The sequence below is a fragment of the Gigantopelta aegis genome, chromosome 12 (assembly GCF_016097555.1).
Source record: "Gigantopelta aegis isolate Gae_Host chromosome 12, Gae_host_genome, whole genome shotgun sequence".
In the NCBI taxonomy this organism is placed as follows: domain Eukaryota; kingdom Metazoa; phylum Mollusca; class Gastropoda; order Neomphalida; family Peltospiridae; genus Gigantopelta; species Gigantopelta aegis.
Window position 1 is genome coordinate 34,147,149 of NC_054710.1, and position 27,245 is coordinate 34,174,393.

The 27,245-nt window shown below is 35.8% G+C and overlaps 2 protein-coding genes across 2 annotated transcripts in view; one reads left to right on the forward strand and one right to left on the reverse strand.

Annotated features, from left to right (window-relative positions):
- LOC121386016 (ficolin-2-like) overlaps positions 1-2,144 on the forward strand; it is a 7,243-nt gene extending 5,099 nt beyond the window's left edge. Inside the window, exons 3-4 of the mRNA XM_041516811.1 lie at positions 256-420; positions 1,227-2,144. Of these exons, the coding sequence (XP_041372745.1) occupies positions 256-420; positions 1,227-1,537 (476 nt within the window). The 3' untranslated portion in view covers positions 1,538-2,144. The remainder of the gene's footprint in view (positions 1-255; positions 421-1,226) is intronic.
- Positions 2,145-9,737: 7,593 nt separating this feature from the next.
- On the reverse strand, positions 9,738-26,623 carry LOC121386647. The gene is made up of 4 exons (XM_041517623.1): positions 26,532-26,623; positions 20,560-20,889; positions 12,289-12,406; positions 9,738-10,610 (listed from the first exon to the last, which is right to left on the reverse strand). Exons 1-4 carry the CDS (start codon positions 26,608-26,610, stop codon positions 10,502-10,504), a joined length of 636 nt encoding a protein of 211 aa, XP_041373557.1. The 5' UTR covers positions 26,611-26,623; the 3' UTR covers positions 9,738-10,501.
- Between the last annotated feature and the right edge of the window lie 622 nt (positions 26,624-27,245).

Here is a 27,245-nt window from a genome sequence, read left to right on the forward strand (position 1 = left end):
TTTAAGTTATAGGATTAAAACAAACATTTACATTTGCAATATTTGGGTTGACCAGGGCCAGTGCTTATAAAACTTAAAGTCTAGACTTTAATAAAGTCCAAACTTTAACGTAATGCCATTTGAATGGCGTTGCCATGCTTTAAAATCTGGACTGTATTAAAGTCTAGACTTTAAGGTTTATAAGCACGGAGCCAGATATCGTTAAATGGAAAGATTAGAATACAACCAAATTAATGTTCTCTCTTTCTTTCCTAGGAAACACAAACATCCAGCGCCTAACCAGTCAGGGTCAGTATGATTTGAGGATTGATATGGAAGACTTTGAAGGAAACACTGCCTATGCTATGTACCAAGACTTCTCACTACAAAAGGAATATGATAATTTTCGGCTGCAAATAGGCCAATACAGCGGAAATGCAGGTATCGGCAGTGTGTGCACGGTCTTAGTGAATGGATGGGGTATGAAATGGGAGGAAGATAACTACTGAGATTTGAACAGATCATTTTATTTTTATTTTCAATTGCATATAGGCCAATACAGCGCAAATGAGGGTACCGGAAGTGGATGCGCGGTTTAAGTGAATGGGTGGGTATGAAAAGGGAGGAAGATAAATATTGAGACTTGAACAGTTCATTTTAATTTAATGTTCGTGTTTATATCAAAGGAGGATACTGAGGGGATCTGCCCCCTAATACATTACAGTGCTCCTAGTCCCCATTTGCCCTTAGTACCCTTCCTAAAATATTGTATGTGCCCCCACTTTTTAGATATTTTGCCTTATATTTTTTTTCTAATAGTGTAAAAATATGTAAATATAAAAGTGTGCCCCCCATTTTTTGGCACCTTCCTACGCCACTGCACATGCATGCACAGGCACACACTAAATCTATGACTATATGTCACAATCGCCACGGGCCAAATTTGCAAAACCTGTTTTAGACTTGCACGCGTGTAACTACATACATTTACAATGCTTAGACACCTGCGTTTAAGACAAACAGGCTTCATAGATTCGGCACACTATGTTTGAAACACAACAGCTGATTATTAATAAATCAAAGTGCTCTAGTGATGTCTCTAAACAAAGTTTTTTTAAAACTTTTTTAATATGCACCTGGTTCAAGTGACTAATGTTTTGACTGTACCAAAGTTTGACACTAATAGCCGATGCATTTTTCGTGTTGGGGTGTCGTTTAGCATCTAATCTAATCTAATATTGTTTCAGGTGACAGTCTTAAAGTCCACAATGGATTCAGGTTCTCGGCGTGGGACAAGGATCTCGACCAGTCCACCAGAAACTGCGCGAAGGAATTCCAAGGTGCTTGGTGGTATGTTGACTGCCACCATTCCAATCTGAACGGGATGTATCTCAGGGGAAACCACTCTACGTTAGGTAACGGGGTGGAATGGAATGGGTGGCGAGGACTGTATTACTCTCTCAAGACAACTGTGATGAAGATCAGGCCCAGCCCCGTCATCCAAGCTCCGAAATCACCATCGCTTAATCCACCTCTGTATATTGCCAAAGGCCGTTAAAGCTTCAGATACAATTGCAACAAGACACACTACATTTACTCGCAGTTTGAGCTTTGACTTACAAAGAAAACGTTTCTGAATTTGGACAAACTACATTTACTCGCAGTTTGTGCTTTGACTTACAAACAAAGCGTTTCTGAATTTGGACACACTACATTTACTCGCAGTTTGTACTTTGACTTACACACCAAACGTTTCTGAATTTGGACACACTACATTTACTCGCAGTTTGTGCTTTGACTTACAAACCAAACGTTTCTGAATTTGGACAAACTACATTTACTCGCAGTTTGTACTTTGACTTACACACCAAACGTTTCTGAATTTGGACACACTACATTTACTCGCAGTTTGAGCTTTGACTTACAAAGAAAACGTTTCTGAATCTGTCGTGTAAATAAAGTAAAAATGTGTTTGCATTATTTAGCGACCATCACGCAATGGACTGCAACCCATTACGCAAAAGGTCGCAACTTGAAACGTCTTTTATCATTGACATAAAAAACAAATTGTCCGCTAAAAAAGCAACCATTATTTAGCGACCGTCGTTTCATTTCAACTTATTTTCGTGATTATATCCCATTAAGGTTCAAGCACGCTGTCCAGGGCACACACCTCAGCTACCTGGGATGTCTGTCCAGGACAGTGGGTTTGCTTTTAGTTGTTAGTGGTTAGTGAGAAAGAAGATGGTGTAGTGGCTTTATACCTAGCCACTGAGTCGTTAAAACTCGCTCTGGGTGAGAGCCGGTACCGGGCTTCGAACCCTGTAACTACCAGTCTTATGTCTTATGTCCGATGACTTAACCACGACACCACCGAGGCCGGTGGCGACCATCAAGCAAAGGACCGCAACTCATCAAGCAAAGGGCCGCAACTCCAAACACATTTTATCATTGACATATAAAGTACCTACATTACTGTTGTTGTGGAACATAAATGAATGAATTGGTCGTCAAAATCAGCAGTGTTTGTAAACTTGCATCATTAATAAATCAGTTTACCTGACTCTAGTACTTTACATGTAAAATCGAAATTAGGTGGCATTTCCCCCCAGATATAGGTGAGTTATCAGTTTGCAACTCACTTCAATCACACACACACACACACACCACACACACACACACACACACACACACACACACACACACACACACACCATTTATTTGCATACATTCTTAAGTGAAACATTTTAAAACCTCACCAGACGCCCGGTCGATCAAGGATCGATCCCCGTCGGTGGACCCATTGGGCTAATTCTCGTTCCAGCCTGTGCACCACTGCTGGTATATCAAAGGCCGTGGTATATAATGTCCTGTCTGTGGAAAAATGTATATAAAAGATCCCTTGCTGCATTAGTAAAAATGTAATTACAATCGTTAAAAGGTCTCTGTTAATCGATCACAACCAAATCTTAGTGTTTTTAAACTCTATATACCTATGTGGGTGACATATCCGATTATTACTATTAGTAAAATTGCATTAACATAAAGTAAAGTAGGTCTAATGAATGATGGCTAGTAGATTTTTAAAATCACTGATCCCATGGCTAGTGGATTTTATAAAAACTAATTCTAGAAGCCCTGGATATATATATATATATATATATATATATATATATATATATATATATATATATATATATATATATATATATATACGTTCTCTCCACTAATCTAAGATTGTTTCCTTCACAGTGCCCAACCTCGACAAGAATAACTGGTACCAAATAAATTGCAATTAGAAATTTAATGTCTAAATTTACTGTCAAATGTTTACGAAGATTTTTAGTAAAATAAAAGTATACTTATAAGACATTATCATGACGAGTTCGTATATTTGCAATCTGAAGTATGTACAGTCGAGCACCGTTGTGTCGATGTCGTGGGGACCAGATACAAAATATCGAGTTAACCAAATATAAATACAAACGTACATGTTAAAAAAAAAAATATATATACAAACAAGAAGTGTCATATTTAAGTACGATATATACATTTATATTTTTAGAATCATACAGTTAATTAGTTTAGTCCAGTGTAAATTGTTATACAATGAAAAATAAATTTATCAATTAATCAATCGTGCCGCTGCACGTGCAGAACAAAGTTAATCACCTGTTTCGGTGGTTGCGTCGTTTGTGCGCAATAGTACGTACATTTGAATACTTCTGACGTTGAATTTTGCACGTGGAAAGTAAACAAATGTCTGTCATATTCACAGAAATGTTAGTACAAATAAGGTTAAAACGAACAATGAAAAAAGATTGAACTTAACCCACTCATAAACACGGCACATTTCTTAATATCTCTTTTCTATGATTTTCAAAGACTGTAATTTAATAGAAAACTTAATTTTAAAAACTATTTTTGTCTGTTCTCATCTTTACTTCTATCTGGTTATTGAAGTCATATGATTGTCACGGCGTCTGCTGGTAAAACTCTCTTTACAAATACTTGCCAAAAATATATGGTCCTTATAAGTTATATGTTTTAACATAAATATCTTTCTGGATTTCTGTTTATATATTTATTAAAACTCAGAATGCTGCTTATATTTTCAACTTAACAATTTTATCATTATAACCATTCATTTGCTCAACTTATAACACGATTGCAAGACATGAGAATTGTTGTATTCATTTTTCAAAAATCACTGTTACGATTCCACAACGGGCAAACATATGTGGTCACATGTCCGCTATCGATAGAATTGGCGTCACCATCAGATCAGTGGTACAAGTTTACCTGATTTTACCTTGATACCGGTATATTTTAAAATATTTCCGGCTTTAGATAAAGTGAAATAAATGTCATTTGTTTTGTCCATATATATATATATATATATATATATATATATATATATATATATATATATATATATATATATATATATATATGGATGTGTGTGGTTGAAAGTTTATTTTTAAATATAACTCATGTAATGTTTATTCAATGTTTATTCGTTATCGATAAAATTGTGAGTTTGGAATACTTTTTTGTGAACTTTGGTGGACAGATTACTTTATTTATTTGTTTTTATTTTAGTGTAATCTTTAGTTATTACTTTACAAAATACAGTCATATTTGTTGCAGTGGCAGTATTTAATTTGCTGTTATACAAGTTTTAAAACATGTTGTTAGGGATCGCGGTTCACGGTTTTGTCTCAACAGTTTTACATGTGGTGTACGGTTTCGTCAATACACAGAATAGGCTATAGATCTATCCAGGAATCGAGTTAAGACACACAAAATATATTTACCTGTCACCACTAGATCACATTGATTTATATCAAATATTGGATAACCCTGACATACGTCTTAGAAGAATACCGCTACATTGCCCGATTAGCAGTAACAGGCAGTAGGTACGCGAGGACGGAAAGGTACCAGTTAATTTTACCTACTATACATTCATAAAGTTACACATATGGCTTGTGCCCCTCCCTTCCGCAACTAGAGGTTGCGTCCCTCCACTCTATATATCGTTCCTACAAATCTAAGTAAAGGATCTTTTATACACATTTTCTCACAGGCAGGACAGCACATACTATGGCCATTATCGTACGAGATCGCCCCTATTGATGCAGCAAACCTACTCGTTCGGGGAAAAACGATGGTAACATTCAGGCAAAATGAGCTGGCTAAAACACTTTTCATCATTCTGTCGTGGTGAATTTTATTTGTAGAAATTGCATGTCTAGTTTTCTAAATTTTCTGGAGTATTCCCAGAATCTTTTTAGAACGTAAACTAGATACCAAAAGTCATAGAACCATTTCAGCTGTTGTTGTTGTTTTCTTTTTTAAATAGGCTTATAAAGTCCTACATAGTAAATTGAAAATAGTACATTACAAAATGATCTATTTTGTTTTATTGATATTACTTATGATTGTAATTGTAACGAATTATTGATTGCATTGAACAGTTGTACATTATAAGTAATTATTACATCTGATCCAACACTTTGATAATGACTGGTGTTTATATGCATGAATATATTTTCAGCGAATACAAAAGTATACAGACATATATTGTGAAAAATGCCAGTGTGCTGCCAACAAATGTAATGTCTTTGAGCAACTCATCTGTCTATGACGGCCAAATCCAGTCAATTTGTTAGATTTTGTGGATTCTCCAATTTCGTAAGATTTTTTTTACGATTTGTCAAGACAAGAATTTAGTTGTGCTGAACGCGATTCTGGTTACACGGTATGACCAGAGTACCTTTACTCCTTTAAAGAATTCCATTAAAGCACATGCACTTGACTGACCCCTAGAGTATGAAGACCTCAACAGGCACATCAAAGAAATATCAATATTAAAAAAACGTACTGTCTGAGGAAGGAAACACCAACATGGCTGTACCTGTATGAAGTAATGACTTAATGTCCAGGTCCCCGTTCCACGAAGCGATCTTAGCCCTAAGATCAACTCAAATGCTTAGGGTAGCTATGCGCTTTAGGTAATCTTAGGGCTAAGATCGCTTCGTGGAAAGGGACTCTGAACATTAGTGTTGGGAGGAAATCCTGTATGCCGGGTGTGGGTGTCTTCAAGTTACCAGGTGTGGCAAGTTCAAATCCATCGGCCATGCTGATTTTCATAATAAACCACCCAAACCATCCAGCCACATATATTCCTGACTATATTTATTTATAATCTACTGTAGTTGGAGGTTTTAATATTTGTGATACCCAAATTCTAAATACGTTTTGGAGAGATACATTACTTTGTTGGGTAAAGATAGAAAATAAACATATTCCTGAAAGTGTAAACGATATTTTATGTACTAACATCTGGCATAATAGTGAACAACTTATAGATCGAAAACCATTTATATAAAAAAAATTATGCCAGCAAAGGCATTATTTTCAAAAGTGACCTATTCGATGAACAAGGTGGTATCTTGTCTTATGGTAAATTTATAAATATATATCATACAACAACAAATTTCTTGTACTATGTTTCACTGGTAAAAGCAGTAAAATCATACCTTAAAAATTTAGATACTTTGAAAGATGACCGTTTCACAACAATAAATAAACCCAGTCTTCCATTTAAACTAAAACTATTGTTAAAAAGCCAACGAGGATGTAAAGATATGTACAATATAATAAATTTCAAATCAGTAACGCCAAAACCACAAATTAAATACACGAATCAAGGATTTATTTTTACACCAAGTGATTGGGAACAGTACTATTTGCTACCTTTCCAATGCGTGAACGATTCAACTTTATTATGGTTCCAATACAGATTATTTCAAAGAATTTTAGCTACTAATACATTTTTACATAAGATTCGCTACGTCGATTCGAATATGTGCAATTTATGTAGTAATTATCCTGAAACCATATCACATTTATTACTTATGGGATTCGGTACAAGCCTGGATATTAACTAAGACTGGGAATATAATTACTTTTAATAAAAATAATATCATGTTTGGTTATATAAATAATGAAAAAGATAACTTTCTTATTTGGCTAATTATTAATATAAAATACTATATTTACTGTACAAAAATACAGAACAAATGCTTAGAAATCACTGCTATTAAAAACATATTGCACAAAAAATTTGAAATAGAAAGATATATTCTATTTAAAAAATGCCAATATGAAAAATGTATTAAAGAACGGTACCCATGGCTCCACCTCTTTAATGAGTGAGTGATAGTAATATAGATATAATTAATTATTAAGAAAATATGATGTATACAATATACATGTAGCAATATATATTGTGACTGATTTAATGCATGGCTTGTTTGGAGATCGCAGGGTTTCATGTCTTATTTAATTCAAAACAACTTCTTTCCTTCTTCTTATGCCATCTATATCTGTCTTGTATTTTTCTTCTTTTGCTTCTTCTTCCTCTAAATCTTTTTCTGATTCTCATCCTTCTTATTCGATATTTTCTCTGTTCCCGTTTAAATCTCGGATCATAACAATAGTTATATTATAGATCACTGTCCATGTTCATCTCTATTCATGAGTTGAACTTCACCCTGAATCAGTTTCTATTAGTTTTTGTTATTTTTAACAGTTTGTTGCTGCTTAGACCATGGATACAAATGTAAAGCAGTGATTCGGGGCTCCCAAACCCGACACTGCTATATGATCTGGGACAATAAATATGTATTTAAAAAAAAAAAAATAATAATAATAATAGTAATTAAAAAAAATAATAACAAAAAAAATAAAATAATAATAATACAAAAAAAAATACATATTTAACCAAAGATCATCAGACAATGCAGGCACGGCGGAAGAAAGTAGACATTGCGGGTGGGAGAGGGGGCGAATGAGATCGCAAAGCAAAGTTAATAGGGGGTTCGGGGATAAGCTCTCTCGTCGTAAATGTTTGAAAACTAGATGTCCTGAAATGCAATTTCCGGCATTCTACAAGTAAAATTGTTCTGAGCCTTAAGATTTACTACAATTAATATTTTTTTATTCAGATTTTGGCCCCCCCACTATTCCACCGTGTCTGCAATCATAACCAGTGAAAACATTTGAACATTTGAGAAAGAAAAAAAAAATGTGTGATATTTAGAATTATCATCCAGCTTTTACACATTTATTTTTGATTAATTATTGAAAACACCCCAACTATTTTTAAATGACATAATTACCCAAACATCTATTCTCTTGCATTATGTTCTAATCCAGATGAATACACTATGTATATTGGATGTTTTCCTACAAACTTACTCCAAGGTGGATAAACAAATCTGAAGAAAAAAATTGGTTCTGAATCTAGTATACACTTAAAATGCTCTTCATGACAGCAAACTAAGTAACTATTTTAAAAAAAAAGATCTAGAGATCTAAAGATATGTTTAAAGGGACATTCCCAAGTTTGCTGCATTGTAAGATGTTTCCGACTAATAACATATTTCTACTATTATACTTACATCTTAAATATATTTTCTTGTTTAGAATATCAGTGTTTGTATATTCAATGTGGTCCTCTTAATATTTGTAAGAAGCCCAAACTGGAGTTTGTCTTCAAATAATTTAGTACGTATAAGAAAATATATTTTAGGAAATAAAATGAAATTTAACCTAGTACAAATATTAGAACGATCAGAAAGACATTTAATATACAGCCACCAATATTTTATGCAGAACAATGTATTTGATATGCAATTACAGTCGTCAAAAAGTCTCCGATAGTCGACAACATCTTAAACATTGCAGCAAAATCAGGAATGTCCCTTTAAGAAGCATATTGTTATGTATAAATAACAACAGAAGGCACAATAGTGAAAAGAAAAAAAATATTTATTTGCTAAAACATTTCTTTAAATTTACTTTAAATTTTGCATAAAACTACAAATATGTCTAAAATATAACTTACCACCCTATTAATATGTCAAAATGACAATACAATTCAAGTTCTTTACACATTTGAGTTTTCAGAATTTCATACATCAAAAATTAACTATGTTAATGGAAACTAAAAGGATTCATGCTATTTTTTTTTAATATAAAAATAAATTGCTATTAAAATCTTAGTTCAGGTTGCCTATATATAATACCACATTTAAGAGCAGTTGTATATGGGAAGTCAACTACCATGTAAAAATAAATTATTAAACTATTGACAGTATGAGGCCAAAACCAACATTTCCTTAGTGCTAACTTTGATACAAACTCCATTCAGAGCCATGTACAGTGTATACTACCAAATCAAATCCCATAGACGACAATTGTAACATATGTGGCTAAAACTCCTACCTGCAGTGTATCAATCGACATAAACGCCACAGATATAAATGCTACCACCCATCACCCTTAAAGTGAATCAGAAAAAAAAACTGGGGGTCAAGATGCTCATTTCTGAGATAACGGGTAGCATCTATGACTAACCTAGTTCGGCACAAAATTCGAGTACTTTTTTTTACAGGTACCCATACATGTTTCAAGCACAAGGCTACTTGATACAGTGGTACTAAATGAAATAAAACTGCATACATTTTTTGCCCAGATAAAACTGTTTTTTTTTTCCAACCAACAAACTCACAGTTATCACCAATCACAGGACTTGTGGTGTTCACTTCTCTATTAAAAGTTGTGTGAACCTCGAACTTTGAACCAACCGGATGTTATTTGGTTTAGTACTACCTACTGGGATAGTACTGTAATAAGGAAAACAAATTAAATCGATTAAACAAAACAAATAAAAACAAATACAAAAGTGGATTTAAAATATGTTGTATCAGAAATAATTGTTTATACATTTTTCTCCGGGTCAAACACTTCAACGACCAGACTATAAAAACAATTGTAAGTCCACTAAAGTCACTTTTCGCATCCTTTTATTTCATATAACGTGTAACAAAACAAAGAAAATGCACGATAGAAGCAGTTTATACTTTAAAAAATTAAATATATGGATCCCTTTTATCATACCTTTAAACACAGTAAAGAAAACCAATGGAATAGAATACATATTTAATGACACCCCAGCAGAAAAAATACATCGGCTATTGGGCGTCTAACTATATAAATGAAAACCAGTCGAACATAAGCGATCAGTGTTTTCGACGAACAGGAAATATGAAATTATTAATCGTTATATACACATGTGAACAATTTAGATCTGTTTAAATCTAGAAATACTGCCTCCTAATTGATCCCCAACTTGACTCATCCTGTAGACAGATTGTCCCCTGAACGTATACACATTATTTCAACCCCTGTTGTGTATTACATAAATACGTTATTGCCAGCGTTCGAATAAAGAGTAAAATAACTTTTTTTTTAAATCAATTAACTAACTAATACATCCACCAACACAGAACTGGAAGAAAAATAACATGATGCTATGTGTGCTCGGTCAGTTTGTGAAAGTGATGCAAGATTGTACTGTTATGATTTAATTCGTTAACTGTTTCAATTGGCCAATGGTTGGTGAACTCGACTGATCCGAGCATTCAATAGTAAGCAAATTTACAACTAATTAATCTATCTGTTCGACAGCTGGTTTGTCAACTTGGCCTCTCTCATCTACTCCCTCTTGAGTTATCTGTTCAGCTTTCTCTTGCTCAGATTTCGGTTCTCGCTTCGTTCTGATAAGGAGAAAGCATTAGGTTTACAGGGCCGTAGGTAGGATTTTTTGTTTGGGGGGGGGGGGGGGGGGGGGGGGGGGGGGGGGGGGGGGGTGGGGGGGGGGGGGGGGGGGGGGGGGGGGGGGGGGGGGGGGGGTGGGGGGGGGGGGGGGGGGGGGGGGGTGGGGGGGGGGGGGGGGGGGGGGGCAACTGAGTAGTTAATAGTCTAAAACTCTTTTTCTTTAAGTTTCTATAATGCTTTCCGATTTTTTTCGGGGTGGGGGGGGGGGGGGGGAGTCATATCACCCTCCACTTTGTAGCACCAGCGATGTTATTTTATATGTATGTATGTATGTCTCTCTCTTCGTGCGTGCGTGCACCCGTCTCCAATTTTTGGCACCTTTCTACGCCCGTGCCACGTGTCAGGAAAGTCTACAACGGTACTTCAAATATATATTCAAGTATCAGTACAATACGAAAAGTACCACTAATGAATAACAAAGTATCAGTTTGTTTCCTATGTACTTTAATAGTCACAAGGGGTGGAGGGTGTATTGAACAGCGTTACGTAACACACTTTCGTTTTCTCTTAAACGTTCCATGCCATGACAATAATACATAATGTAGGTTTTTAGAGGCAAATGTAAACCCCAAACAATTATAAATCAAGTTGGAATGCTTTAATACACCAGGCACCGGCCTCAGTGGCGTCGTGGTTAGGCCATCGGTCTACAGGCTGGTAGGTACTGGGTTCGGATCAAAGTCGAGGCATGGGATTTTTAATCCAGATACCGACTCCAAACCCTCAGTGAGTGCTCAGCAAGGCTCAATGGGTAGGTGTAAACCACTTGCACCGACCAGTGATCCATAACTGTAGCCTATGTACAGCGGGTTTACTCTTAAAAACAGTGTCAGAATGACCATATGTTTGACGTCCAATAGCCGATGATAAGATAAAAAAAATCAATGTGCTCTAGTGGCGTCGTTAAATAAAACAAACTTTAATTTTAATACACCAGACATTTTAATATTGTATTTATATGTTTTCCAAAGGAGATTCTCGGGATTCAGGGTCTGGTATATTTGTTCTTTGTCAACCTTGATGGTGATCGATTAAAATGGCGCAAGTGAAAACACATGTTGTTTTGTGTTCATCATACAGCAATACGTCATTTTAATGACGTCATCGTAGTACACATGGGTATAAATAAACATTGCCACGCTGTTGGGGAGGGGGGGGGGGGTATTTCCAGGCAATTTTTTTGATGGTGGGGTGGGGTGTATGGTCTAGCGTTACGGGGCGTTACAAGGGGGTGGGTGGGTGTCTAATTTTGACAAAAACAGCGTTATGTAATATTTGAACGGCCCCTAATAGTGTAAAAGTGATAACTGTGTAGTAAACCAAAGGTTACCAGGCCAGTATTTTGCGTTAACCGGTACATAGGTTACAAGACGCCATGCTTATTTCAATGCCCTGAAAGTAGTACCGTGTGTTCTATAGGTCAGCAATTGCTAATACAGTATTCCCATGCCCGTAAATATGTCATAGTACTCTGTGTGGAAGTACATGACATCGGCTATTGTTCTTCGTTACACAATAATGGATAAGTTAACTAATATCAGCATGTACCCATATCTGTGCGTGCGTGCGTGCGTGCGTGCGTGCATGCGTGTGTGTGTGTATAATATATTGGATTACCTCTTGTAACACAGCCACGATACTGCAACAGTGACGACCAGTAGAACACCTATCACTACTAGTAGTATGATAATGGTGGATTCCGAAACCTGACTCTCTGGGTTGGGATCTGGAGGAGCTGAAAACAAATATGAATAAATAGTTCATATAAATGTGATACGCAATCTATATTAATGGGCCTTGCGTCTCCCCCATCTCACCCCACCCACCACCCAAAGACCCAACTTTGAAGATTCTGTCCCAAGTTGAAAGAACGAAAATACCTTAATAAGGAACTCAAAACAGTTTTTCTTTGTGGTTATGTTAAGTACCACGCATGTAAAGATAGGAAACCCGCTGCGTCAACTCCATTGGCTACTCTTTTCAGCAGGTCAGGTCAGATTAGGTCATAGGGCTTAACGTGCACATTCAGACCAAGCTGTCCTCCGTCCAGGACAGGGAAGAGTTTGTGGTGGGTGGGAGGAGGGACCGGCCGCGCAGGCACGTTTTTTTAGCTAGAGGATAAAACGGGTATGGCGCCATTTCCAAATGTTTTGTATATTAATTTTTTTAACGTGAACCTTTTGACAAAATTAATTACTCTCGTCATTATTGTATGATTTTCTTAAACCTAACCCTAAACTCAATCCATGTTCTTACTTGGGAAGCCCCCCCCCCTCCCCCCCCCCCCCCCCCCCCCCCCCCATACTCCTGTTGACTGTGGTTGCATTCAATTCCATAGCGTCATACCACAAAAATGTCTTTCTGGCAGAAACACTGATCTATATATTGATCATATATCTTACATTTTCAGTGCAATCAAAGTATGTGATATTTTTCAGATCACATAGCCTACTTTAATAAGGTTTTCTTTCTTTTTATTTTTTTTATTCCCATCCCCTGGTTTGCAATCAGAACAACACATGCACAGGGTAAAACATAGGGTATGTACAACAACATATTATAATACTTTAGGATACTAACTTCCACATCCCCCCCCCCCCCCCCGAACAACACCCCCCCCCCCCCCCCTCTCGCATTATAATTAATCAATATATGTATCCATTTGTGTGTCTCTCACACAAAAAACACACATTTCATCTTTCTTTTCCATTCTATGAACGACATACATAAATATTTATAATACGCACACGAGATATATCTACATTATTAATACGTGGACCACTGGTAACAAGAAGATGCACAAGGAAAGTTACAAAATTAGGTCTGTTCAAAGACGGAATAATACATTGACCACTTGGTGAAAAATGTATTAAGATTATTTAATCAAATTTGATAACTTTGCAAATTAGATGTAAATTAATCGTGGTCACGGCACTAGGTTTATTTACATTTAAGGACACGTACTAGGCTTTTATGAAATTATTAAACTGAATGCATTTAAAAATAAATAATTAATTGTACCATTATAACCATTTATTTGCTTGTATAAAACCATTGCTTTATTCGTGTTCCGAAATATTTAGCTGTTATCATTGGTTAACGAGAACTGTATTTTGTAATTTTATCTTAACAAAAAATTAAAAAAGTATTTTTATTCATTATTATGAACAAGTGAATTGTTTGAAAATGTGTAAGTTTTCTTTAAAATTTAATAGTTAACAATTTTGTTTTGGAAAGGTCTAACAGTTGGCTGCAAGTAAACCTGTCACCAATAGAACCAGGCGATATAGTTAACGATATATTAAAAAACAACAACAACAACAACAACAACAACACACACACACACACACACGCAAAAACAAACAAACAAACAAAAAACAACTAAAAAAGAAAAACGCAACAATAGCAATAATAACAACACCAGAAATAATTTTTTTATTTTGCTATATTTTTTGTTCTGGCGTTATTGGTAAATAGAGGTATTTCTCATTCCCATTGCGCACATGGGCGAATACTAACGTCCCTTTCCAAATTATGTATTTATTTATTTTCTTTCTTTCTTTTATTTACTTTTCACTATAATTTATATCGGACACTAACAACTTGACTTAACATATCTGGTATTTACGAAATTTTAAAAATATTTATTTATTTATTTATTTATTTATTAGGCCCTAATTATTCTTTTCTATTCAGTTTTAATTACTTAGGCTTAAATTCAGACTTGGCCTGTTTACTTTTGTTGATTGTCCGTTGTCCGATGCATAGCACTTAATATGTTTGCTTCAATCACTCAAACAAAGTACCTTATGGCTGCGCATAATAAACCCTCATAATGAAGAGACCATCCTGAGTTTGTAGCCACATTATCAAGCTGTCGGCTAGTCTAATCTTTTATAAATGAAACTTATATGTTTCTTAGACCACATATTCTTGCTTCGAATATAACTATATCTGTATATGCAATACAATTATATTTGTGGCCTTTCTCAGTTTCTCAGGTCGGTAGCAACCGATAAGGCGGAGTGGTAGGACATTAGCCTCACTTTTATAAATCCGGTTTAAAATATGGCTGTTGTCTCCACCCCCAACTAGACTGTGTCCCTCCAATACAGACCCCCCCCCACCCCCCCCACCCCCCACACACACACACTAGTCAGGAGGCCAATTCCAGAAAAGGCTCTAAAAAAGGGTTTTGATAAACCTATTTGTTAAAAGCAAGCAACTGGCGTAATTTGATAGTTTTGATGCTCCTGTTCTGGTTGACATTTTGACATTAAAATGAGGACAACTGTGGTCAAATTGGGTCAAAATGTGTGATCACACTGATGTATTTTAAGAGATATTTACTTGAAAATGTCAATGTTTCCATAACCGAAGGCCTAAATAAAGCTTCTCGTGTACGAAATATCAGTCATCGCCACATATATAAAGGAATATATACTGATGCTGTTCAAATTGATACATAGTCACTGTCTATGTCAGTGTTACTTGGCTTCCTACACCAGTCACTTCCTAAACATGTGCATGGCATAGTGCAACGGCGACCTCCTTTAGTGCACACACAGTTCTTGGTTTGGCATTTATAACCTGATTGCGTACAGCCACACATCTCTTGTTTTATGCAACTTGGAAGAATCCGGTCTTTGTAAGTAGCAAAGAACAAACTGCGTTATTTTCCATTTTCCAGCAACGCAGAACAGGTGATGAAAGGTGTGGCTTTGGAACAAGAGACTGTCGCCATACATTTGCCTGGTAGTGAGCTCGTTTAAGGTGCTGAATCAATGGATCCTCCGTGGGAAGAATGTGATCAAGATTGTTCTTGGTCTGTGGAAAGAGGGCACAGCACACTGCTTGTATTGTCATGGCAGAGTTGTCAGCTCAGCTTTGATCGTTGTTCTCAATTGCCCATCTGTAGTTACAAGAGATAAGGGGAACATGTGAAAGCTCATGTTTTAATATTTCATCAACATTTACATCTGGACCAGATTCGTTTGCAACAATAATACGACAAAATATTCGCGATCTGCTTTAATCATGGTCGTTTCCTTTTTCCCGTTGACACAGGCAACTAGTACACTGATGCAAATGTTTTTAACTTCCTTTTCTTTATAGTGCCATAGAAGCTGCTGCTTTTAGTTTTGGTATTCAATCTGCCAATGACAAGCTATGTCAAAATCTCTGTTCCATTTACCTGAACATTCAGTAGATCATTTTTCACATCATCTGGGGCGAAATCACCAGTTGTCAGTGAAAGGAGATCAGATGAGTCATGGACGAACTGCTTAAAATGGGCTGTCAATTTGAGTACATCATCGTGGTCACCCTTCTTCCGAGAGCGACCATAGTGCCTGTGAAGGAATCCATCATCATCTGTCACACATCTGCATCTGTAACTATACCAAACATCAGACGAGTATCCTCAGCAAGTTGTGCTCTCTCATTGTATGTAAGGCTCCATCTATAAAGTGCTGTGTCATTTTGTGTTATTCCAACAAGACCTCCAGAAACCATTCCCATGTGATTGACATGTTCTAATCCTTGATCATCGGGAACCTGGTTAAAGTTATGTTTGGTTTCCTTGACCACAAATTCCCCTCCACAAACCCCTTCATAGACTGCTGGTGCACAGTACCCCAATTGCTTCATGTCGGCGAGAAATACTAATCCCCATCTAGTATAATGTACATGATCATAAACTGCGAACAATGAGAGCATTTCAGCAACAGATGACACATAAAGTGACTACTTGCCACCTCTAGCTGCACGAGTAAATCTGAGCATAATGCTTACAAGTTGCATATACTGAAACCAGAAAGCAAAATTTGGATTTTCTGCTCCATGTTCTTTATCATACTGAGTCAAGAGATCCGGCAATGATATCATCTGAGGAAGCATTATTTCTAGTGCACTACTAATCTGGTTAAGAGCATCATATTTGAATCCATCAAATATTTGCTTAACAGATGGCAGGATTGAAGCATCTACAACTTTGCCATTCGTTCTGACTCAGGCGATGAACGATGGCCATATTACTCTCCACAGAGCATCATATGTAAGCTTGTGAGCTCTGGTGACTCTTTTCCAAATCTTGCCTTTGATGCTGTGTTCTCCCCATATATTCCAGACTCAGCCCAGATATCACGAAGACCAGACTCTTCCATATGTTCTCCGATCACTTTGGACAAATTCATTTGAACATGAAACCCTCACAACATAACAACAACATTCTGCATGTTCGCTTTGCAGTAAAGTGCTTCATCAAACATTACAGAATATTTCTGTACCAGTTTCTCAGATACAGTATTAACGTCATGAGCTGGGGCATGGTGATATACGTTGGTCGAAACCACTCCAGTTAGGGACATGTTGTCCACCATGGTTCTGACGTCTGGATAAAACCCAGGCCATAGCAGATGCTTGTGTACCTACAATGGTTTCTTTTTCTGGCTTGAAACATTGCACTGTTACATCACAACTGAAAATTGGTCCGTCTTTCTTGGTGACAATGTACGAATCCTTTATGTCATTAAAGTCAGGTGGAACATACAAAGAGCGAGCTCGACCATGTTTGATAGGGATCATCTCCTTTTGCTGCTGTGTGCATGTAAGATCCTGTTTGAATGCAGCTGTTTGTGATGCATGAAATGTGCCCTTGGCATCAAATTATCCATTGATGTGAATATTGTCATTTGCATACCTAACATAGTCAGGCAAGGTGGATTTATAAATATACATAATTTTATAATAGCTTTAAAATGTACATGGTTTAGATGAATTTTTAATAGTAATCCAAAGTGGTTTAATCTTTTCAAATCTATTACGTGCTTATCCACATCTGACTTGATTATATACGGATACCATTTCATAGTGAAAAAACAAAAGGAAATATTAAATGTATTCTGGAAAGATACCCTACACAGTTGGCTACAAATACAACAAACACAAAATCCACAAAGTATAGACGACCTTATAGGTATTAACATCTGGTACAACAGCAAAATATGTATAGACATAAAAACTTGTTCTATCATAAATACATCGAAAATGGTATTATTTTTATAAGTGATCTATTAAATGATTTAGGAGAGTTTATGGTGTATGAAGAATTCATACAAAAATATCAAATAACTACAAAAGTTTTACAATATGCTTCATTAATAAATGCTGTGAAATATTTTATATATAACTCACGCGACTTAACCGACGACACCTTTATTATGCTAAAACATCCAATTATCCCTTTTAAGCTAAACATGTTGTTAAAAGATAAACGTGGCTGCAAATATATGTACAACATACTAAACACCCAAACAGTAACTCCAAAAGCACAAATAAAGTATGCCAATAAAGGGTTTGTATGTGATCTACAGAAATAGCAAACGTATTATATATCTTTCCACAACGTAAAAAATATGACTTTATCCTGGTTTCTTTATAAAATTTTACATAGATTTTTGGCAACTAATAAATTTTTACACATAATCCATTATATAGATTGTAATATTTGCAACTTTTGTAATAATTATCCAGAAACCTTGCAACATCTATTTTTCAAATGCGAAAATGTTCGTAATATATGGAAAAATGGAAATGCATGGATACTATCGAAAACAGGAATTGAAATTAATTTCAGCAAAGATATTGTCTTATTTGGTATGATTAATAACAAAAACAGTTATTTTGTAAATTGGTTAACACTTAACGTCAAATATTATATTTATAGTATGAAAGTACACAAAAAATGTTACATTTTAACAGCGTTAAAGTCATATTACAAACACAATTTGATATAGAAAAATATATTATTTTTAAAAATTGTAACTATGAATTATTTATTGAACAATGGACCTTTTTAATTAAAGTATTTATAATAAATATCAATGAGTGATTTTTTTTGTTGATTTTTTTGTTTTGTTATTATTATTTTTTTTATTTTATAAACACAGCTTGCTTGGAAATACAGACACGGTACAAATTATATTCCTTTTAGCTAGATTCTTCCTTTCCTCTTTCCTTTTCCTTTTAATCCTTACTCCTTTTGCTTTCTTTCCTTCTTCTTTTCCTCATTTTCATGTTGAACTCGGAGCATTTAACTTCCCATATTATAGATATTCAACAATATTTTATTATGTTAATAATATATGTATCAAGATATTATTATTATTATTTCCATATAATGTATATGTGATGATATTTTGACATTGTAATGTCATGATTTCAAGGCACCCCAACCTTTACACAAGAGACGTAATAAAACAAACAGGCTTTTCGGTACAATTTCTTTCTGCTTGATGAATGTTAATGCCGCCAACATATTCATGTCCATGTGTTGCCCAAATATCAGCATGGACCTTTACTGCAACCTGAAAGACCCAACTAAGAAACTGCTGGAAACATTAACAGTGACTCCTGTTGGTTAAGTGGTCTAACAAAGTCAACACACTCACCCAGATGTCTTTGGATTTTGTCTTTAAACTTGTTGCTGCCTTTTAACAAATATTAAGGGATGATATACATGTATTTCAATTGTGAAATATAAACGGGCCCTCTTGACCTTGTGTTGACTTTGAGACCCACAAATGGCATTTTCAAAATGCCAACCATTTGTTTTGTTTTTGTTTTTTTACCAGTAATGTATAAACAACCATTTCCACATGGTTGTCAGCTTTTAACATTTGGGTTTATCAGAACTAATTTTTTTTCTTCTTCATATTGGCCTCCTGACTAAACTCCAGATATTGTTCCTACGGGACTGATTTTAATGTTTTATAGTAGCTCAAATTTCAAAACTATCATTTAATTGTTGTTTTAAATACCGAACAATATTTTAAATAACTGGGTTAAAATTTCAATGCATATGTTCAGGCTAATATGTTTTAACACAATTAATTTTTGTATGAGTCTGTTTTAAGTTATTAATAAAGTCTGAATGATTTTTTTCTTTAAACAAAACAATGAACTGTACCATTATAACTATTATTTTCTCAACTTATATAAAAATATTGCTATATTCGTGTTCCAAAATATTTATGTTATCATTGGTTGACTAGAACTGTATTTTGTAATTTTATCTCAACAAACAAATTTAAAAGGCATTTTCATTGGTTATTATAAACAAGTGAATTGTTTTCTTTAAAATTTAATAGTAAACAGCTTTTTTTTCGAAAGGTCTAACAGTTGGGTGCAACTAAACATATCACCAATGGAACCACGTATGACAATTTATTAAAAACAAAAAACACACACACACACACGCACACACGCACACACAGCAACAATAACAATAATAACAGTGGGTGGTTAGATCATGTTGTGTAGGTGATTCAATAGTATCAGTGTAGCCAGTTATGCCCCCAGATGTATCACATATCGTCTTTGCAGTGTCACATAGTATAACCACTCCTAGGGATCCACCATTAGGTCGGAACAATACGATTCCAACGACTGTAGTACCAGTTATTTTGCTTTTGATATATTAAAAACAAAATGCACACACACACACGCACGCACGCACACACGCACGCACACACACACACACACACAATTAATGAATGAATGTTTAACGACACCCCAGCACGAAAAATGCATCGGCTATTGGGTGTCAAACTATGGTAATGCAAACAAATAAAGTGATCAATATAAAAATTCTAAATTTAAATAAAAACAGTGTAAAGAACTATGCAAAAACACAAATATCACAGATAGATACTGACTTTTACTCAAAATGTCAATTATATGTGTGCTGTATTGGCCATTCCCAAAGAGAATGTTACACCCCTGCACCACGGTGAGGTTACAGCACGCGCAGGGGTATAAACACACAAACCCAAGAAAAAACCGCAACAATAACAAAATAACACCAGGAACAAAGTAAAGTGAACTTACTGTAGAGAGTCATGTTACATGAAAATGGACCAGCTCCAAATGGTCCATCACGACAAATCCATTCTCCAACATCTACTTCATTACTAAACGAGTGGATGGTTAGATCATGTTGTGTAGGTGATACAATAGTACCAGTGTAGCCAGTTTTCCCCCCAGATGGATCACATATCGTGTTTGCAGTGTTGCATAGTATAACCACTTCTGATGATCCACCATTATGTCGGAGCCATCGGATTCCACTAACTATAGTACCGGTTATTTTGCAGGTTAACGTTAGACTCTCTCCAGGTCTTCCACCATTCATACAATCAATAACTGTATGTGCAATGCCTGTAAATCGTAGCAATCATACAGTTAGAAAATATGACTCCAATAAAATTTGTTTCTAATAAAGTTTGTTTTGTTTAACGACACCACTAGAGGAAAACGTTTGTTAAAGTTTTGGTGTAACGACACCACTAGAGCACATTGATTTATTAAAGGTATGTATGTATATATGTAGGTATGTATGTGGGGGGGGGGGGGGGGGCGGGACGTAACCCAGTGGCAAAGTGCTGCTCGATCCCCGTTGGTGGGCCCATTAGGCTATGTCTTGTTCCAGCCAGTGCTCCACGACTGGTATATCAAAGGCCGTGGTATATGCTATCCTGTCTGTGGGATGGTAGTGCATATGGGGGGAGGGGGGGGATCCCTTGCTGCGTTGGTAAAATGTGGCGGGTTTCCGCTGATGACTGTGTGTCGGAGTTGCCAAATGTTTGACATCCAATAGCTGATGATTAATTAATCAATGTGCCCCAGAGGTCACTGGTGTCGTTAAAAAAAAAGAAAAAAAGAGAGAAAAAAAAGAGTATGTATGTAGGTAGATATGTAGATATGTTTCTGTAACAATGTGTATGTATGTACGTATGTTTGTGTTTGTATGTATGTATGTATGTATGTATGTATGTCTGTGTTTGTAGGCTACTTAGTTATTTGTAATAATATCACGAGGCAGTGAAATTATGCGTTGGTCGTAGACCATATTTCATATGCATACTATCGAAACTATCGATAGTTGTTTAATTGCAATAGTTATCGATAGTTGAATTAACTATCGATGCATTGCTATCGAGGCACTGTCTATCGCAACATATCGATAGTTCGATGTATTGTTACATCACTACAGTTTTCTGCCGTCTGTCTTTTTTCCTTTTTTTTAATGGAGGGTGAAAACGTACAAAGCATGTGACGTAATTAATATAAAATCTCTAGTGGTATGATTAAACAAAACAAATGTAAAAAAAAAATATATATGACGTCATGACAATGGGAAAATGTAGCGGGTTTCTTCTCTAAAACTATGATAAAATTACAAAATGTTTCACATCCAATAGCCGATGGTTAGTGAATCAATGTGCTCTACTGGTGTCGTTAAACAAATCAAACGTTTCTTGGCGACTGTCGGGCACTTGTATTATTGTATGAGACGGCCCCTGGAAGAGGGAATCACTGAGTGAGCGATCATTAGAAGCTATGTCACGATAATATAGGTCAGCGACCTTATAATGCTGCTGTCCGAAGTTTGCCGAAGTTGAATGTGGGTGCTGTCGGTTTTCTTTCTGTAGTGTGTGTATTAGTGATTAATATGTGGATGTTTTTTTAATTCAAGGAACTCGAAAATGATCGATGGAAATGTATTTGATGTCAAACATAGGACTGTTCTGTTATTAGAGCGGGGATCTTTGATCACTTTTTGGTAAGCAGCGATTGCGCAAAAATTACATAGCTTGGTCTCTGGCTGTAATGAGAGCGTATAACATGTCCGTCTATCTCTCTTACAGTAAGAGCACAATGGCTTGAGAGAGACAGAGACAGAGACAGAAACAGAGACAGCGAGAGATCGGGATTTAACGAATACGGTAGGTCATACATTTTTGGTTTGTGTGTTCATTTCTTGCACTATATCGGTTGGTTGGTGCCACAAGTTTTGAATACAAGCTATACATGAGTATTACATGTACATAGGCTATGCAACAAGAACTGGAGTAACGAAACTGGGGAGAAGTACCTTCTACATGATCGTTAACAGCATCATGGAATAAGAATCTGTCGTAGCATCTTCGATGTATTTACGATATTTTGCAGTTACGATGATTTCGAAAATATGCTACGGCGTTTGCCGCAGCCACTGACGACAGATTTACGATATATCGTTGCTAAGATGGCTTTGGAAATATAGGCCCTATAAACAGCCTTGTCTACTCGTTATAGATTTTGACAGAGTTAAGGTCTCACTACACAGATCAATTCCGGGTGACAGTTTATTCATCACGGTCCAATATAGTTCCTAATTGTGAGACATGTTATGGTTCACATATTCACTTCTAGGAAATGGTGAAGAATTAAAACAATATGTATGTTTAATGGTAAGCCTTCTGGCTGTATTTTGCCCATGTTATTTTGTAATATTGTGCATCGATCTTTTGGGACATGGGTGTATAGTGCAAGAGACAGGCGGAGTGAATCGGTTAATGAACTACCTGTTCGGACCGGTACTACAGCCAGATGCGGTCATATAGCAAAAAAATGAGACGGAAATGTTCTCAATTTTGGAGTGAAAATAAATGCTAATATAACGTATGTTCGCAATGGTGTATGCTATTAGTGCCAACGAGAACCCGTTCTATTGGCAATCTTCGTTTGAAGTTGGGCAATTTAACATGGGTTTCAATGGCAGATGACATCTGTGTAGTGAACCATAATGTAAAACATGAAATTACTGTTTATCCCCAAAAATATAAGTTTAGCAAGCCAAAATGAAAATGTACTAGTGTAGCATCCTTATAATAGGTAATTTCTTCGATGTGGATTTGAGCCAAGCTTATGGGGGCCCTATTTGGGTAAATATTGAAAACATGTCAAATGTTTTTTTTTTTTTTTTTTTTTTTTTTTTTTTTTTTTTTTTTTTAGGGGTGTGTGTGTGTCAAAATGTATATTATAGTGTTCTTACATGTAATATATACATTGATCTGAGTGTCTGACACTGAGTTTCTCATTGTAAAAGGTCAAAATTCAAGGCCACATTGGTCAATATCCAAATTCACCCTAATTTCTGTGATTTTATGCATAATGATTTTTTTCGAATGTAGTCATAGTGACAAACAGTTTTGATGATATTGTGAATATATAACATAGTATTCTACTATAAAAGAAGAATTTGTACTAGTATCTGCCATTAATAATGTGTGGATCTTCATGCTGAAATATACAAACAAAACCAGGATTTCAACACTTCACTATGAAACAATTGTTGCCCATAGCAACAATTGATGAAAACTAATATTTTTAATGAATTAACTAGATAATTAGCTCCTTTGTATGTTCTCTGTATCAGAACTACCAACAAGGTCATACATTACCATATAGTGGCTGTTTGTTGGATGGCCATCTATTGTGTGGATGACCAAGGAGTAACAATGTGATATGAAGTTTTATTGGATGGTAATATGTATGGTGCATCTATCTTTTTGTGTATTGTTTAGAGTTCATAAGTTACACTGGTCTAGTATAGCTTTTCATGGTGTAAATGACCCAAATTATCAAATTGACTTCAAATCAAGTTTGACAAAATCTGTTACTAGACTTTAAGGTCTCACTACACAGATCACTTCCGGGTGAGAGTTCATTCATCATGGACCAATATAGTTCCTAATTGTGAGACATGTTATGGTTCACATATTCATTTCTAGGAAATTGTGAAGAATTAAAGCAATATGTATGTTTGATGGTAAGCCTTCTGGCTGTATTTTGCCCATGTTATTTTGTAATATTGTGCATCGACCTTTTGGGATATGGGTGTATAGCACAAGAGACAGTCGGAGTGAATCGGTTAATGAACCACCTGTTCGGACCGGTACTACAGCCAGATGCGGTCATATAGCAAAAAAACTCAGACGGAAATGTTCTCAATTTTGGAGTGAAAATAAATGCTTATATAATGCATGTTCGCATTGGTGTATGTTGTTAGTGCCAACGAGAACCTGTTCTATTGGCAATCTTCATTTGAAGCTGGGCAATTTAACATGGGTTTCAATAGCGAATGGCATCTGTGTAGTGAGACCTAAGGTTAGTAGACCAGTTTTTATTTAATGTTGCGAAGCATTGTAATAATACAGCTAATTTGGAATTTGAATGACGTCAGTATTCCAATGACGTCACATAGAATCGCCGTACAATGACATTAAAATGTGTACACTCATGTCACCGTATTCTGTGTGGCACAAACGTCAGCACATGCTAATTATGTTACATTATGTCCTGAAACAAGTGTTGGGGTATGTTTGTAAAAAAACAATCAACGTTAATTTAATTCATAAAACAATTGTGCAAACAACACATCTTGATTGTGAATATATGTATAAAACTGATAGATAACAATTTGATTGATTAAAAAAAAACACCTCTGAATTAATGCACTAAAGTATACTTTTGCCAGCCTCGATCAACGTGTTTTTGTATCGTCTGTCAGCACGTGTCTGCCACCGCCGTAATGATTAACCTCAGGCGCGTGCGCAGGGGTGGGTGGGGGGTGGGGGGTGGGGGGTGGGGTCGAACCGCCCCCCCCCCCCTCAAGGCGAAAGAAATTTTCATATCCCCCCAGACCCTCCGCCACGGGCTTCGTCAGACACCTCGACCCCCCCCCCCCCCTTGCAAAAGTTCCTGCGCACGCCCCTGAACCTTGTAACTTAGACAAGTTTACATAGAAGCTTCAATACATAACTTATTGTAATTTGAAGCTTACACTTACAGCATGGCCTATTTTTAGATATGGTATGTTTCAACATTATAATTGATTGTCCTACATGTCTAAAGAACACTATTCGTGCTCATTTACACAGTAAATAACAGACAACTTTTGTTGAATAATGATCAAAATGTTTGACATTGACTTTTTTATAGTCATTTTGCGTTGCTCAAACTAAGGAGCATGGAACACCATTCATATTTATCTCATTTGCATAATCTAACTTATTCTCAAACAGACTATAACAGGAAGTGTTTGTTGTTTAGAACTTACAAAAAGTCGGATCCATTATTTGTTGTTGTTTCTGTAAACATTAACGACATAAGTTGTTGTTTTAATGTTCGCTGAGCAGACTTATGTGTCGTCATGCAGGCCAGTAAATACAGGGGTTGGGTCCTACTAAAAATGCGCTCATTACTTGAGTTTAAACAATAATAATAATAAATTAATTAAAAATAAAATAACTTTCAGTAGTAACCAGGGTTTCTGCCAGAGGGTAAAACGGGTATGGTGCCATACCCAAAATTTAATTTTTTAAAGTTAACTTTTTGACAAAATTAATTACTTTTATCATTACTGTACGATCTTCTTAACCCTAACCCTAAACTTAACCTATTTTCTTTCTGGGGGAGGTCCCCCATACCCCCTGTTGACCGTGGTTGCATTCAATTCTATAGCGCCATACCCAAAAATGTCTTTCTGGCAGAAACACTGGTAACCGTTTATTGTTCCATTGTACTGTGGCGGTTAAACAAATATTTTTTAAAGAAAGATTTTAACTTTAAAATATAATACAAATGCTTAGGTGCGCAGACTTAGGTGCCGCCAGTGTATATGACGTTTCCGTTTTAAGAACGCTGGAAATATTAATACAAAATTGCTATTGCATTTAAAAAAACAACAAAAAAAACACATTTCTAATACACCTGAATGTGTTTAATGTGATTAAGAAATTGTACAATTTACGAAATATGGATTTCAAGTGAAATTACGATAGGATATGTTTTATTTATTGTGTACGAAGCCAAAACAAGGGTGCGAAGAGTGACTGTCGTCCTTAATTAAAACACCAAAAAAACGAAAAGAAGAAGCAAGAAGAACAAAAAGAGATAATAATTGAAAACATTTTACGCTATCTAAATAATAACCGATGTCATTGTCTAATTAAAGGTTCAAGTATACCACAGACCTAAACAAACGTCAGTATTCAGCAGAAATATTACAGTAACAAGGTTCCACCAAAATAAGGACTTCCAGATGAACGCCATTTTCTTTTCAGGAATGTCGTGAAGTACGTCACATTAAATACGTAACAGGTCACGTGGGATCACCCTGCAGACTTCTCGTGTGTAAAGGTTAACTATATTATAGCAATACTTAGGTGGACGACAGTCACTTTTCGTATCATTCTTTACAGGAGCGTCGGAAGCAATTAAAAGTTGGTCCGGCGAAGAAAACAATGTATATGATGAGATATATAATATGCTAGCGCCATAGGAAGAGAAAACAACGTTCCAGGCCCACAAAGATGTACGTCATGACTGTACCGGCCGTACCGCTTCCAACGCCCCAGCTTTAATCTTAGGACACAACAAATAAACACATCCAACGGTAATTTTGGCGTGATATATTTGAAGAATGGTACTTTTGATTTCTTTCATACACTAAAACTTAGAATTTTTTTTTAATTAAAAATAAAAGATATGATAACAGCGTTGTCTTCTCAATTTAGAACTCGAAACTATTTTGACAGGAGTCAAGATTAGTAGACCAGTTTTCATTTCAATGTAATTTCAGTATTCTAATGACGTCACTTTGCATATATCTCCCTTCAATAACAATACACTGGGCGAATGACGTTTCTGTTTTCAGAACGCTGGAATATTCCAATGCACAATTGCTT

Excerpts from the sequence above, each read along its gene's own strand:
- LOC121386647 (XM_041517623.1), bottom strand. The coding sequence starts at position 26,610 with ATGGCGTTCATCTGGAAGTCCTTATTTTGGTGGAACCTTGTTACTGTA. Across the intron at positions 12,407-20,559 it reads ATGTAACATGACTCTCTACA|CTCCTCCAGATCCCAACCCA; the intron begins GTAAGTTCACTT and ends ATTTGTTTTCAG. Across the intron at positions 10,611-12,288 it reads TCGTGGCTGTGTTACAAGAG|AACGAAGCGAGAACCGAAAT; the intron begins GTAATCCAATAT and ends TCTCCTTATCAG.